The sequence below is a fragment of the Limanda limanda genome, chromosome 10 (genome assembly GCF_963576545.1).
Source record: "Limanda limanda chromosome 10, fLimLim1.1, whole genome shotgun sequence".
Classification (NCBI taxonomy): Eukaryota; Metazoa; Chordata; class Actinopteri; order Pleuronectiformes; family Pleuronectidae; genus Limanda; species Limanda limanda.
Genome location: NC_083645.1, coordinates 17,380,114 through 17,394,422, shown reverse-complemented (window position 1 = coordinate 17,394,422; position 14,309 = coordinate 17,380,114). Strand labels below are relative to the sequence as shown.

At 44.0% G+C, this 14,309-nt stretch overlaps 1 protein-coding gene across 1 annotated transcript in view; it reads right to left on the bottom strand.

Moving 5' to 3' along the window:
• The window catches only part of LOC133012157 (A disintegrin and metalloproteinase with thrombospondin motifs 2-like), a 111,209-nt gene extending 101,890 nt beyond the window's left edge, over positions 1-9,319 (bottom strand). Inside the window, exons 1-2 of the mRNA XM_061080136.1 lie at positions 9,120-9,319; positions 6,936-7,360 (exon numbers count right to left, since the gene is read on the bottom strand). Of these exons, the coding sequence (XP_060936119.1) occupies positions 6,936-7,360; positions 9,120-9,216 (522 nt within the window). The 5' untranslated portion in view covers positions 9,217-9,319. The remainder of the gene's footprint in view (positions 1-6,935; positions 7,361-9,119) is intronic.
• Between the last annotated feature and the right edge of the window lie 4,990 nt (positions 9,320-14,309).

Genomic DNA, 14,309 nt, shown 5'->3' with positions numbered 1-14,309 from the left:
CCTCTCCATTCATACCATGCCTCAGCAGTCTGGCCTCTCGACACCCGGCCCTCTCTGCAGCCCTGCAGTTCCTCCTCCACCCTCACCCCTCCACTGGGTTTTTACTCTCTCTCTCTCTACACACACACAGAGCCTTCTCTATCGGCCAGTGAGGGCTGGGGTCAATAACAGCTGTGTGCCGCGCTGTAATTGATGTCATCATTTCAATTTGAGCTGATTACTGTTGAGAGCTGCTTATCGCGTGACCCGCGGTGGAATAACACGCTGTAGGGCCCGGAGAGCCGCCACGCCTGACCAGGCTTAACTGCCGGGCTGGCTGGATGGATGGATGGGTCGGTTCAGCCCAGGGCGGCCCTCTCTATTGACTCCTAATGTGGCGGTAATGACTGAGCGTATTCCAGGGGCATGGCGGGCGCAAGTGTCCGTGTCGCTGGTATTTAGTGTAGTTCTGGGGCTATTATTGTGATTGGTCTGCCCCTCTGTCAACACACTCGCACATGATTAAGCTCACGCGCTGGCACGGGAGTGTGTGTCTGTGTTTAATGGCTTTGTGATGTTTAGCAACTTTACAATCTTTCTAATTTTAGTCATATTACAATAACAACACCACCATGCTACCTCCGAGCACCCAGCCACAGGAAAGAAACAGATAAAGATGCTGTCAGTGCCTTGGCTTTTCTCCTTGCTGCTGGTGTCGGATTCTTTTTTCAATGAAAGAAACAAAACAAAAGCACCAGGTTGGAGCATTTCCAGCTGTGCACTAACAACACACATGCACACACTGAGGCACACAGCCATACATAAATATGGCATATCAGAATATACAAAGGGCAACACCAGCACAGGAATCGAGTCTAATTACCTGCCAACAAAAGACGATCTTCAGATTTTACAGATAACAAGTATAAGACTTCTCCTGGTTCGAACATCTCGCTTCTTGGCTCGAAACTTTTTTTCCGCATAGACAGCGGGCAACAGCGTTAACCCTCAACACCACTCGTCTGATCAAATGCTCTGGAGAAGAGCTGCTGCTAAAAACAGACAAAGGCTGATCACTAAAGGAGCACCGTCTCTTGCTGTCTCTTTCGTTTCTTTTTTTTTTCGCCAGAGCTGAGAATCTGTGGGTGTTGGGGAGCAAAACGCTGTCTGCCACATTCTTTCTCTTTCTCTGTCATTTTCCTGACTCTTTTAATACCATCATTAGAGGATCTCTCCTGCTTGCTGCTGCTGCTGCTGGACGAGGAACAGGGAGATACGGAGCGAGAGGAAAGAGCGAGAGAAGCGAGGGGTGGAGACAGTGAGAGAAATGTGTGCAAGGTTTTTTGTCATGGAGCGAGGGAAAGATAGTTCAGGGGAGTTCTGTCTTCAAGGCTGCTGTGTGTCCATGCAACCAGGTCTGTGTGTTGAACCACATGTTTCCCACACAGTGTGCGGTGGCAACACGTGCCTTCTCATCCAGGTGTGCGTCCACCTGGATTTTAAGCGCCAACCCCGAGATGACAGGTAGCACACTTCCTCCGCTACACACATAAAGATCGCTGGGTTTCACTTCTGGCCTGCGTGCACACCCATTGGCTCCATAGACCTGCGTGACCCTCTTTTCCCACGGTAACCCGAAGGGGCCCTGCCATTTGTCAGAACCCCCTTATTATCTCAGGCGCTGTGGCCCATCTGGAAGACTGGAGGCCTCAGACTAAAGAGACAGATTTCACAATGTGCATCTTTCTCTTCCTGCAACACTAAAATTATATACGATTGTCAAACAATATTATTTGTTAGATTTTTATGCATCTTTTTCTCCACACACCTTTTTATTAAATTTAAAAGTTCCAGTATCCATTTGTTTTAATTTTTCTGAAGATCATCTATTCAAGATCCATCTTTACTTTGCCGGTGCTCTTTTTAAACTTTTGCTGGGTCACATTGTTGCGTGCTGAGCATTCATCTCTGTTCCACTCACTTTTGGCTATTTCAATGATAAAACTACTGGCTGGCTGAGGGAGGAGCCTAACAAGGGCCGACATGCAGTGTTAATGTAGTTATCATGAAAACTGTGATGAAAAAAAAAGGAACATTTGAAAATGAGAATTATGACAAGTTTTATTTTATTTTTTAACAACAAACACAACAAAGTAAAAGAAAGACAACTGGACTTATTTATATAAAAACCATGCATTTTTGGAGCACACAGGTTTGCTCTGCTGTTCACAATATGATTTGGTCACTTGACCCGTTGCACTGTCATTATTAAGAAACACCGTGCAAAGTTACACATTTATAGATAAATCCATGAACAATCTAGGCAGGCAACACAGGGACAGTTTTTAAAAGGTAAACTGATGTCACTTTGTTAATCTAAGTGTTGTTGTGGATTAACATTAATTTGATTTTGATATCTTTAATTTTTATCAAGTGGTGTTAGTAAATTCCAGGAATTCCATTGAACTCCATAACTACGAACTGATCTGATGATATATTGTCACCTCTCAAACTAAAGCCAGTCATAAATAAACAGTATTTTAATAAACAACTGGTAGAATGCAGCCTCTGAATAACTCTCTGCTCCGCAATGGACAGAGCCCGAGCAGCTGCAGTAATATTTGGAGTAAGGTTCGACAATATGGCCAAAGAATATATACAAATTTAATATAATTTCAGTCCATATCAGTAATTATCATAATGATCATGTCACATTATGGCTTTTTGCTCAGTGAAGTTTATTAAATAAAAATTGCTGAAAATCGTTTTTAGAAGTCTGAGGTCAGTCAATCATGTGTTTTACCTCCTCAATCTGCCCATTTAAATTAAATTAGATATGAATATTGAACCTTTGTAATGCATTTGATGAAAATCATGTTGTTATCATCAATGTTGTTTTTAATGCCCAGCCCTTCAGTACTAGATTTTGTCTGACGGACCAGTTTTGTTCAAACAGACGATCAGAATTAGAAAACACTAACTGGACTCACTGAGGTGCAGTCGGTTTGTACTACTGCAGAGCAGAGTGACACCTGTAACCATGGTAACTACAGTATACACAAAGAAGACGACAGCTGTGGCCTCAAAATGAATTGAAGAGATAATAACTACAAATGCTAGAGAAAGTGAGACTAACATCACTGATGAAAACTGGAAAAAAAAATAGAATAAAACTAAATAAACTCAAAGAGATGTGGCAGTGATTTATATGATGAGAACTGATACACTTTCATAGTTTAAATGAATGCATCTCTGGCTGAGATTTTGACAGCAATGCTCTCCGACCGTGGAAGTGTGACAGTCCCCACTTCCCTTCCTCAGTATCTCACAATGACGAGAAAAAAAAGAAAAAAAACAGCAGTAATTTATAACTTCAGGAGCTCGGCTGACAGACAACATTCCACATGAGATCCCAAAAAGACACACTCACATGAATGCAACTGACCTCACACCCACATGTGCACAGAAACAGGCCAATACAACTACCGGCCTCCACATCTCTGAGCAAACACTGTGGGTGGGGCTGAGGGAGAGACCACCGGCGAGGTCAGAGAGACCTGCATTTCACAGATTTTTATACATTTGAATACACAACAAGGATAATTAAACATCCAAACCCGGCGCACATGCACAAATAAATATTCACAGGAATCAAAATACAGTGCACACCGTTGCATGAAGTGGAAACCTCCTGCTTAGGAGTTTGTATCTTGTCTGATCCATGCAATGCCCCATTCTGCCCTCTGCACACACAAACAAGCACAAACAGAGTCTTAGCAGCAGTTTAATTTCATTTCCCCTGCACCCATCTAGGACCTTGTAGCACATACACTCACAGACACACAAAGACAAAACACACTCGCAGGTTCTCATACCACACAGTGCACGTCTTCCTCTCAGCCATACAGAGACCTAACCAGCAGCTTCTGGTCACAGAAATCCAATTCCCTCCAAAGGTAATTTATCCATTCAAAGATTTTCCTTTCGCCTCCTCTCTTATTTATTTTGGTTATTTACTTCTTCAAATCTTTACCTGTTGCCCTCTTAACTCCCCCTCCTCTGCTTGTAAATGAATATAGGTTTTTTATTTGTATTTTGGTTTGAACCCTGTCTGCCCCTTTCTTGGCTCTTTTCCTTCTTCCTGTCATCACTTACTCTGGATCGGAGCCAGCAAGATGTTCTTGGCTGTAAACGGGAACACGGGGGCATCGGAGGCTCGAGCCAGGTGTCTGGGTCACTGAGGAAGTGGGCACAGTGGGGTGGAGGGGGGCGACAGGGTTTAAAAAGGCAGACATCAGCAGAGCTAACAGGAGCCTGACAGAATACGGCTGCATTTCTCTGCGTGTCCGAGACGGTTGTAAGAATTGATCAGCAATGACAAGAGCTGTTCAAGGACGGAAATTGAATACGTGAATATCACTAATGAGATTATTGAAATGTTTTGTCTTCTTTTGTTTCAACTGCTAATATACAAATATTCTTATTTTATTATTTTGAATTAGCAGGTTAATTAAACTTTCATTTGATGTTATTGGTTTTTAAGGACAAGTTAAGGTTTTGTTTTCACGTATGTCATAAAACAACACTCACACTCATATTTCTATAAATCATTAATCCAAGAAGCTTATGTTTTCACATTTTTCTATTATAAGTATTAGACTGAAGGAGTGTAACGATTCTGTATCAGAAACCATTTTACAAACATCCTCATATGGCGATAAAGGATGAAGGAGCGAAGATGCCCCGGCTGTCACGTCTGCACAAGCAGACTGTTAAACTCTCATTACTTTGTAACTCAACTCTGTAACTTTTCATTACACAATTAACACTATAACATGTAAATCATGTTTGGGCAAAGTCAGGGGAAGCTTCTACTTGGAAAACACATTTTATTATCTTCCAACTGCATGCGTCAAGTGACCAATTTGGTCCAATCACGATCAAGAGATCACGTCTGTGGTAAAAGTTAGTTTAATAAGCTCACGATGGATAATAACCTTGAGACTGCACGTCTTTGTGTTAACGATACAAGCGACCTAGGAACACACTTAAACTTACACTGCTCCATAGCACTACTGGGAGTCAGACCTGCACTGGGAAACTTGGAAAGGACTGTGGATTTCATGCTTGAACTGGTGTCACATCGGGAGGGGATTTCTAGGATTATGGACAATTATATAATGGACAAAAAATGTTGAACTGTAAATATGGGTACATGAGAGTTAATTGTTATGAGACAGACTTGCAGACATGTGACTATGACAATGTGACTGTTGGCCTGCCTGGAAGTCTGTGGTCACCACTCCACAAACCAGTGACCAGTGCTGACCTGTGAGCTGTTATCTGTGACTATCCAACGATAACTTTTCCTTGCTTAGGCCCTGCAGTGACCCGATGGAGTGAGCAGCAGCAGCAGCAGCAGCAGCAGCAGCAGCAGCAGAGTTGCCTCTGACTGATGTCAGACTAAGTGGGCATGTCAGGCCTGTGCTGTCCTGGCTCCCTGCCTGCTCGCTCAGCTGCTCACTCAGTCCCCAGTGTCCTCGACCCTAAACAGATCCAGTTGCTGCTACTCAGCTCCAATGGCGGGTTGATGTGGCTGACTAATGAACACTTTTCCTAATCAGGGGTCCTCCTCCCCCCTAATCTCATCATTCCCGTACACATCCTTTGCACATTTTGACTCCTATTTACTTGACTTTTCTCCTCTGCCCTGAGGCTCTTCTCTCACACGTGCACCCTCCCCCTATTCCTAGGGTGGTTGTCTGCATCCTCTCATCCTGTGCACAGTCTTCACACTCTACATCTCACTTCTCTCCGCTGCCAACAGTCATTCGCCAACTGTTTTGGGCGGTTGTGGCTCAGGAGATAGTGCGGAGCGTCCACTCATCGAAAGGGCGTTCTGATCCCCAACTCCTCCAGGCTGCATGTTGAAGTGCCCTCGGGCGAATTATAGGCAAGATGCTGAGCCCAAAACTACCCCCATTTCTTTTCATTTCCCTCAGTTCATCATCAGCTCCATTAAAAAGCATTTACAATTCGACCAACGATGTTGTTTTATGATGGCAGTTTTCAATTCAATTGTTCCTTTTTATAAAAATGGACCAACCCACTTCTTGCAGTTCTGATCAAATTCCGAATCTGCTGATAGAAAAACTAATACAGAAACCAGAGCAATGTTTTATTAATATAAAAAAGATTATTATTATTATTATTGTTTTCATTGTTATAATCATTACAAGGTAACGTGTTTAGCCAACCGCACAAACCCTCTTATTGATAAACCTAAATATAAGTAAAATTGCCAAATATTAAAATATAACATAAATCAATTTGTTTAATTATTAGTTTTAGTAGTTGAAGTTAACTAGAAACAAACTACAAATAGGAGTGTAAATTGTGATGCAAAAGTGTTTTTTTAAACATGAATAAATAAAAAAAAGTCGTTTAATATTCCATTATTTCAAACTCAAAAATATAGGTAGGACATATTTGCAGAAATGTTTAATTAGCAATCAATTTATTTATTTATATATTAATTAATGCACTAAACTTCAATCTGAATTATTGCATGTCTATGGTACCTGGATCTGTGTTATTGTGAAAGCATTGTGCAGAGATGAAGTCATTCACACTAAAATTATCCGTGAAACATCAGTGTGCTGCTATTATAATCACTCCTCCCTTTTTCCATGAGTAACGTGAAAGGGGGCCGAGGAAACAGGGATTAAAACATGACTCAGGTATTTCCCACGGCAGCCCCAAGAGCAGACGACCTTTGAGCTCTGGGGTCAAACAGAAAGTCTCTCGCTTTAGTCACACGTGTTCCTAACCCAGAGTTCCCCTACAAACTCACACACTCGCCACCGATTTCTCCTCCAACAAACACCAGTACAGCGAACACAGTGCACACGAGCCGGAGAGAGAAGGAGCACAGGTAACACAGCTTGATCACTCACCAGGCCGTCACAGTTGCTGATGGCCACGGTGGCTCCTGGTGTGTCGGGGATGTCACCCACGTACAGGCATTCGTCTTGCAGTGGCTCAGAGTGCCGAGTGCTGTCGCTGTCATCGTGCCACTCGATCTTGGCTCCGGGGGCCACCAGCCTGGCGTTGTGGCGCAGACGCAGGTGGAACTCCCGGCCGAAGACGGTGACGTTGTAGTAAATTCTTTCCTGATGGCCCACGGGCCCTTGGTCCTCCTCGACTCCTCGTGGTCCTTCCCACTCATCATTGCCGACTCCAACCTCCCTCCTCCGGCGCCTACGGGACTGCCCTCCTGCCATATGGTCAGCCGAGACTGCGTGCGACAGGAAGCGGCCCTCTGCGTCCACACTGATTGGCCTCACCAGTCCATACTCCCCCAGTACATGCTGCAGGGAGTCTGCAGGAAGAGGACAGTTTGGAGGACAGGGAGAGGGTGATGGGTGAGAGAGAGAGGAGTGGAGAGGATGAGAGAGCAGCAGGTGAGAGAGATGGAAAGATTGTTCAGTAAGAGGTGAAAATGTGGGAAAGGGTGGGAGGCAAGAATAATAGAGGTTGAAGATGAGGAAAAGAATCCAAAGGATGGAGAGGAGAAGACGTCATGGGAAAGAGAGGGGGGGGGAATGTGGAATCATGAGTAGAGAGGGTGAGAGGAGGATGGAAAAAAGAAGTGTGAGGAAAAAAGGGGGATAGAAAAATGTCAAATATGCCACGGAATTATCTATTCCTTACTCCTTACTCTAAGTTGCTTCACATGGAATACAATTACAGGTAAAAAGGAATAAAAACACAATTATTTCACACTATAATTTCGCACACACACACACACACACACACACACACACACACACACACACACACACACACACACACACACACACACACACACACACACACACACACACACACACACACACACACACACACACACACACACACACACACACACACACACACACACACACACACACACACACACACACACACCACACAGCCCCACCCATGAACCCAGAAGCGACCCTGGTGCGTTTGCAAACGGCAGCCTCAGCAGAGCGCTGCGCTCCCAACACCTCCTGTGCCCTTCCTCCGTCAACAGGAAAGCCAGCACAGGATCAAGGTGCTAATTGTGGTTTTCTCACGCTGTTCTCTCTCCGGCAGGCTGCTCCATCCAGGAGAGGAAAGATTTCTATAACCTCCGAGTGATCAGAGAGAAAACTGAGAGGACAAGGGAAACGGACATTCCCTCCTCCTGCCTTTATTAATATGATTCACATTGGCACATACTTTGCAATCATTTGCCCCATCATCGTTCCAGCAGTATAGGATATTATTGTTGCATCTTAATGACAACGTTATAACCACATTATGAGAAAAAGATACATGTTTTGAATTGACACGGTTCATGCATCCGACGTCTTTTAAGGAGCATGTCTCTTTTTCACATGTGACGGTGGAAAAACAACACACGTGAGTTATGGAGGCGACCTGGCACACACACACACACACACACACACACACAAACACACACACACACACACACACACACACACACTCACAAACAGCCAAGTCCACTTAGAGCATCAGAGTCAGAAACAGTTATGTTATCACCTTGCATTGACTCTGCAGGTGCATTCGATATTATTATCATTATTACATTATTTTATGAGGTTATTAATCTGTCATATCTGATCTTTAAAGTTTGCTGACAGACACAAACACACGCTGCTGATCGCTCTCCCATGTCGGAGGGATGATCTGATAACGCGTTGGATCGATAAGGAGACATCCGACTCAGGCGTCCCATGACAGATCGATCAGATGCGACAGCGGACTCGTTCTGCCACTTCCCCTGCAAAGACCCCCACAGTGCACCGGGGCATCTGCTGCCCTCTCACACCCCGGACCCCCACATGGCCCCCCGGCCCGGGCAGAAAGCCGCTCGGGCACCTCGGGGGGGAAAAGTCCCTGCGAGCGGCGCAGCGGGACGCACAGAAGTTGTTTCCAAGAACTGCAGGAAAAAGAAAAAGAAACATGCATACAGGAGCCGGACAGTGCGCTCCGGCTCCATCAGCTCCACTTCCACACTGAGTGGAGGAGAGACGCACGGAGAAAAAAACAACAACATCAACACTGAGCACGCTTGCCCGGGCTCGACCTACCGACGCTACTGGCGATGTGCAGGCCGCTGGTGTGCAGCAGGAAGGCCGGCAGCAGCAGCAGGAGGATCAGGACAGTAGATCCAGGCGAGAGACCCATGGCAGCTCCGAACTGCGCAGGTGAGAGAGTGGGACTCCGGGCTCCAGTGTGGTGAAGTTCCCCCGCCCGGCGCGACCAGCCACGCCACGACAGCAACAGCACAGCAGCCCGCAACCAGACTGCCAAGTGCACCGGGAGAGAGCTCTCCTCCCCTCGCTCTCTCTCTCTCTCTCTCTCTCTCTCTCTCTCTCTCTCTCTCTCTCTCTCTCTCTCTCTCTCTCCCACTCACACTCTCTCCCCTCTATGTCTCTCTCTCTTTCTCTCAACTCCTTTCTCTCTCTATCTCTCTACAATCTCTCTCTCTCTCTCTCTCTCTCTCTCTCTCTCTCTCTCTCTCTCTCTCTCATACACACACTCACACTCTCTCCTCCTCTATGTCTCTCTTTCTCTCAACTCTTTTCTCTCTATCTCTATCTCTCCATCTCTCTCTCTCTGTCTCTCTCTCTCTCTGTCTCTCTCTCACATACACACACACACACACACACAGACACGCACACACACACGGACACACACACACGCACACACACACACACACAGAACGGACTGACTGACTGATGACAGGCCTCATACTGACATCTCACCTCCACTTGCATGCAGTGAAATTAACATCTTGAGTGAGTGTGTGTGTGTGTGTGTGTGATAGGGTGTTTCTGTGAGTGTGTGTGAGTGAGGGTGGGTTAGTCAGTGAGGTGTGTGCAAGTGAGTATGAGTTAGTGAGTGGTGTGTGTGTGTGTGAGAGAGTAATGTGTGTGTGTGTGTGTGTGAGAGAGAGTGAGTGAGTGAGTGAGTGAGTGAGTGAGTGAGTGAGTGAGTGAGTGAGTGAGTGAGTGAGTGGCGTGTGTGTGTGTGTGTGAGTGATTGGTGTGTGTTTATGTGTGTGTGTGTTTGTTTGTCCCTCATATGCTGCAGCCCTTTGCATAAACTCTGAACATCCCGTCGAGCGTCCCAGTGAAGGCTGAGCAGCAGCGCCCCGTGTGGCTCACTGATGGAAACGCACCCACTCTTGCAGGGCCCTTGGGTCCAATTTAAAGCCAGAGGAAAAAAACACTAGGAGTCTTAAAAGCTCCATAACCTGCACCGTCCTCATTCAGAGCATCATTTACCATCTTGACCACTAATCTGATTTCCTTATAAACACAGTGCAACAACTGATGTTCACTGAACTACATGTATTTTCTCATCACTCTTTACCTTTTATAGGACCACAATAATAACAGGGACAGAGATATAAACATATAAAGACACCTGACAAATAACTTTGAAGTGATAAAACCAGCGATGAAGGAGAATCTGTCGAGTCCCAATTAGCAGGACGTCAACTTCAAAAAAGATTTGACTTTATTTATAGTCTTTGGTTTCTGCCCATTTTCACTTTTCAAAGCCACACCGAGCAATGAAAGAGTTCTGCAGACGTGCAAATGGTGTCTATTTAAAGGCTGGTTACAAATAATACTGCCGTAAAAACACACACACATCATATTGGTGTAAAAATAACAACAATAACAACATATACAATTAGAATATGCCAAATAGTGACCTGCATTTCTTCTGTGGCATCAGTGTTTTGAGGAAAGCTGTAAAGCCCCTATCACACTAACAGTTTAAAAGTTTATTCTGACAATATTTATAATAATTACAGGTGTATTAACATATAATTGAAGTCTAATTTGTGGTTGGATAATAATAATTATCCAATGATTATAGCTTACCGTTCTACATTACATTAGTCAATCGTTCATGTTCATTGTTTGTGTTAGAAAAGGAGGATTTCAAAGGAATATATTTTCATTAAATGTAGATTTGAAGTTGCAATAATTTGTAGGATTTTGCAGTAAATTTAAGACTTTTGAAGACCTATGATAAATATGTCAAATATGAGGGACTATTACTTACACTTTTAGAGAATAAGCCGCGAAGCGCCACGATATGTTTCATCAGGAATCAACCTTTTTTTTGTTATTTGTACACAAGTATCAGTTCCACGTTGGTCTTATTTGTAGTCCACTGAGATATAACAACTGTACAGGCCCCACAAATATTTCTCTTAAATTAAAATCATTTTACGTGCAGTGAAAGAAGCATTAAATGTACATGACCACAAGACCAAAGTAAATATATTTAAGGTGTAATATTTTAACATATCCAAGACTTTAGGGCCTATAATTCAAATTATGGAATTTTAGACTTTTAGGGAGCTAGTGGTAACCCTGAATTTATTTTAACACCTAACACAGATGGGAGAAAGTCTGTTTTCTAAAGCCTATTAATTAATCAATTTTTCGAATTTCATCAATTTATTTACAATGTTATCAAGTTTCTTAATAAACTAAGATTTAAAAAATAATAATTTCCAATTAAATAAAGAAAGAGAAAAGCAGCAAATCCTCAGATTTCTCAGCTTGTCATATTAAGCCCCACCTCCTTACTCAGCTATAATGCTACTGAACAAACTGGGGTTAATTGTGTAAATTCACTGTGGCACGAATAACCCTAACCCTAACCCTAACCCTAACCCTAACACTTGAAAATATCTATTCAGAACCAGTGATTGATTCAACAAACAGCGCCATTCATATGGTTTCACCTCAGACTCAGATTTTCCTTCAGTCAGTGATGAGCAAGCCCTTAAATTTGAAGAATAGTCTCCTGAACTCTAGGGATTCCTCAATTGTCACATCATCACTGAACTTTTACAAGAGGCTCTCGAGAGCAGATTGAACATGTCCACCTCAATCTCAGGTGAAAAATCATCTTATATAGACTTGTAGTGGCAGGAATGTCAAAGGAGCTGTTCTGCAGGGGATTGCCTTTTTCCCTCAATTCATTCCTTCACCAAAGAGGCTCTGTTTTTCATTTTGCATTCGTTTGTTTTCAGATTTCGCAAAAAACTACTCGAGTGATGTCCATAAAATACTGTGGAGGGGTGAGGTGTAACACAAAAAAAGGACCTGTTAAATTTAGGTGTGGATCATGCCTGTTTAAGTGGATCATATTCATGAGTGTGTGCAATTTTGTGCAAACACAAATAAAAATTCCGATCAGATGGATTTTAATGTGGTTTTATATGGCCGCAGTTGGGCCCTGGCGGAGGCACGTGGTCTACCAGAGGCCAATTTTAGTTTAATTTACGTCTGTTCAATCTTGCAGCCATAATTTATGCTTGAACGTAAACTTAGTCAACCAAATCAAATCCATTTTAATCTGATGACTATTTAGCATCACCGAAATAAATTTCAATTATGAATTTAATTTCCAAACATCAAACGGCATTTTGTTTTTGCAAATGTCTGCAAAAATATGTGCACGGCAGCTGGAGACGGACAGAGGTGTAACAAATCCACCTTTTAAAAAATTATTTTTAAAAGTGATTTTAAAACAAAGATGATCTAGATGTTAGATCTAGATGGAGAGACATGTGTGTGTGTGTGTGTGTGTGTGTGTGTGTGTGTGTGTGTGTGTGTGTGTGTGTGTGTATGTTAGTGTGTGTGTGTGTTTTGCAATGAGAGGCACTGAGTTTTAAGATCTTCACAAGGCTGTTTGGAAACACACACACTCTCCCTCTCTCTCTCACACACACACACACACACACACACACACACACACACACACACACACACACACACACACACACACACACACACACACACACACACACAGATATTCACATCACCTCTCAAAGGAAGACACACCCTGTTTGCCTTTCTTCAAACAACATGCAGAAATGCTGCCGTGTTCCCAGGTCCACGTACCCAGCATGCCTTTCTGTTACCAGAGGACGTCCTCACCACATATCACCACCCACGTCGCCCCTCTCCCCTTATCCCCAGACTCCCTCCCCTCCACCCGCCACCTCCTTCCTCCTACTGCTCCTGGTCGCTTTGCTGTTTCCATGGCGATACCAAGCCCTGCACCTTGAAAAGTGCACTTCGAGGGAGCAGGGGAGAGACTGACGATAATATCCCTCTTCCCAGACAAATAAACACACATGCAAACTCTTGTGTTTGTGGAGGTTATGATAGCTAGGTTCGGTGGGGCAGCGGCTGTGTGCGTGGCAGTAAGTGAGTGTGCGCGGGCTCCTGTTTGTGCGTTTGTCTGGGAGGTGGGTGTTCAGACGTCCGCTGCCTCTGCATTTGGAAAGAGATTGTGAGCGGAGAAATAGAGCTGCATGGTCAGAGGAGACAGGTGCAGAGAAGCTGTTGTTGTTTCAACATGTTGTGCTGTTTCACTGTTGTGTTCTTGTGGATCATAATCACAAGTTGTCAAACTCTTAAAAAATGTGCGTGTAGAATAGAGTGTAACGACACAGCCGGTAAACAAAAATAAAGTCTGCACACGCTGTATCATCAACTCGACATAAATTCAGCAGTTTCTGACAACAAAGGAATGTCATCTCGTTTCTAAGTGATGTCATTAAAGAATATGTTCTGACATGAAATGACGAGCTCTTGTCTGCTCAAATATGTGTTTTATAGTTATGACTGAGGGCTGATAGCAGTGTGGAAGAAGCGTGCCTAAGCTTCAGGCACCTTTTCTCACTTGCAGCTAGACAATGCAGCGCATGTTGAGAGCTATACGGAGCGAGCATATGCCACAGTGTGTCCTGCAGGGCCGTCATGGGGCGTCTCTCCAATGACTCCTGCTGTCCCAGCAAGGTCAGGCAGCAGGCCACCATGTGTCCGCATGTATTAGCATGCCTTATGAGTGCAAGGACAGGTGTTCCCAGTGTCCCAGAGAGGTTACATGATGAGGCATCAAAGCCCCATGACAGCACATCAGGCCTGGGCCATGAACCCCGATACAGGTGGCTGCTGAAAGTCAATTCACCTAAATCCACATGGGGAGCATCAGACAGGGAGTTCTAGGTGTGTGTGTATGCATCTTAGTGAGGGTGTGTGCAAAAATACAGATTCACACACGACAATTTGGATGTAAGCAGAGTGGACACCAAGCAGTGATGTTAAAGTGTCTTTAGAGTGTCTGTTGATGACAAACCCACAAAACCACAGATGGAAAGACAGACAAAAGGCAAATGAGGAATTTAAATAAGGATGTGAGTTAAACTTTGTAATGAACTGAGGTGGACTGGTGGCTCT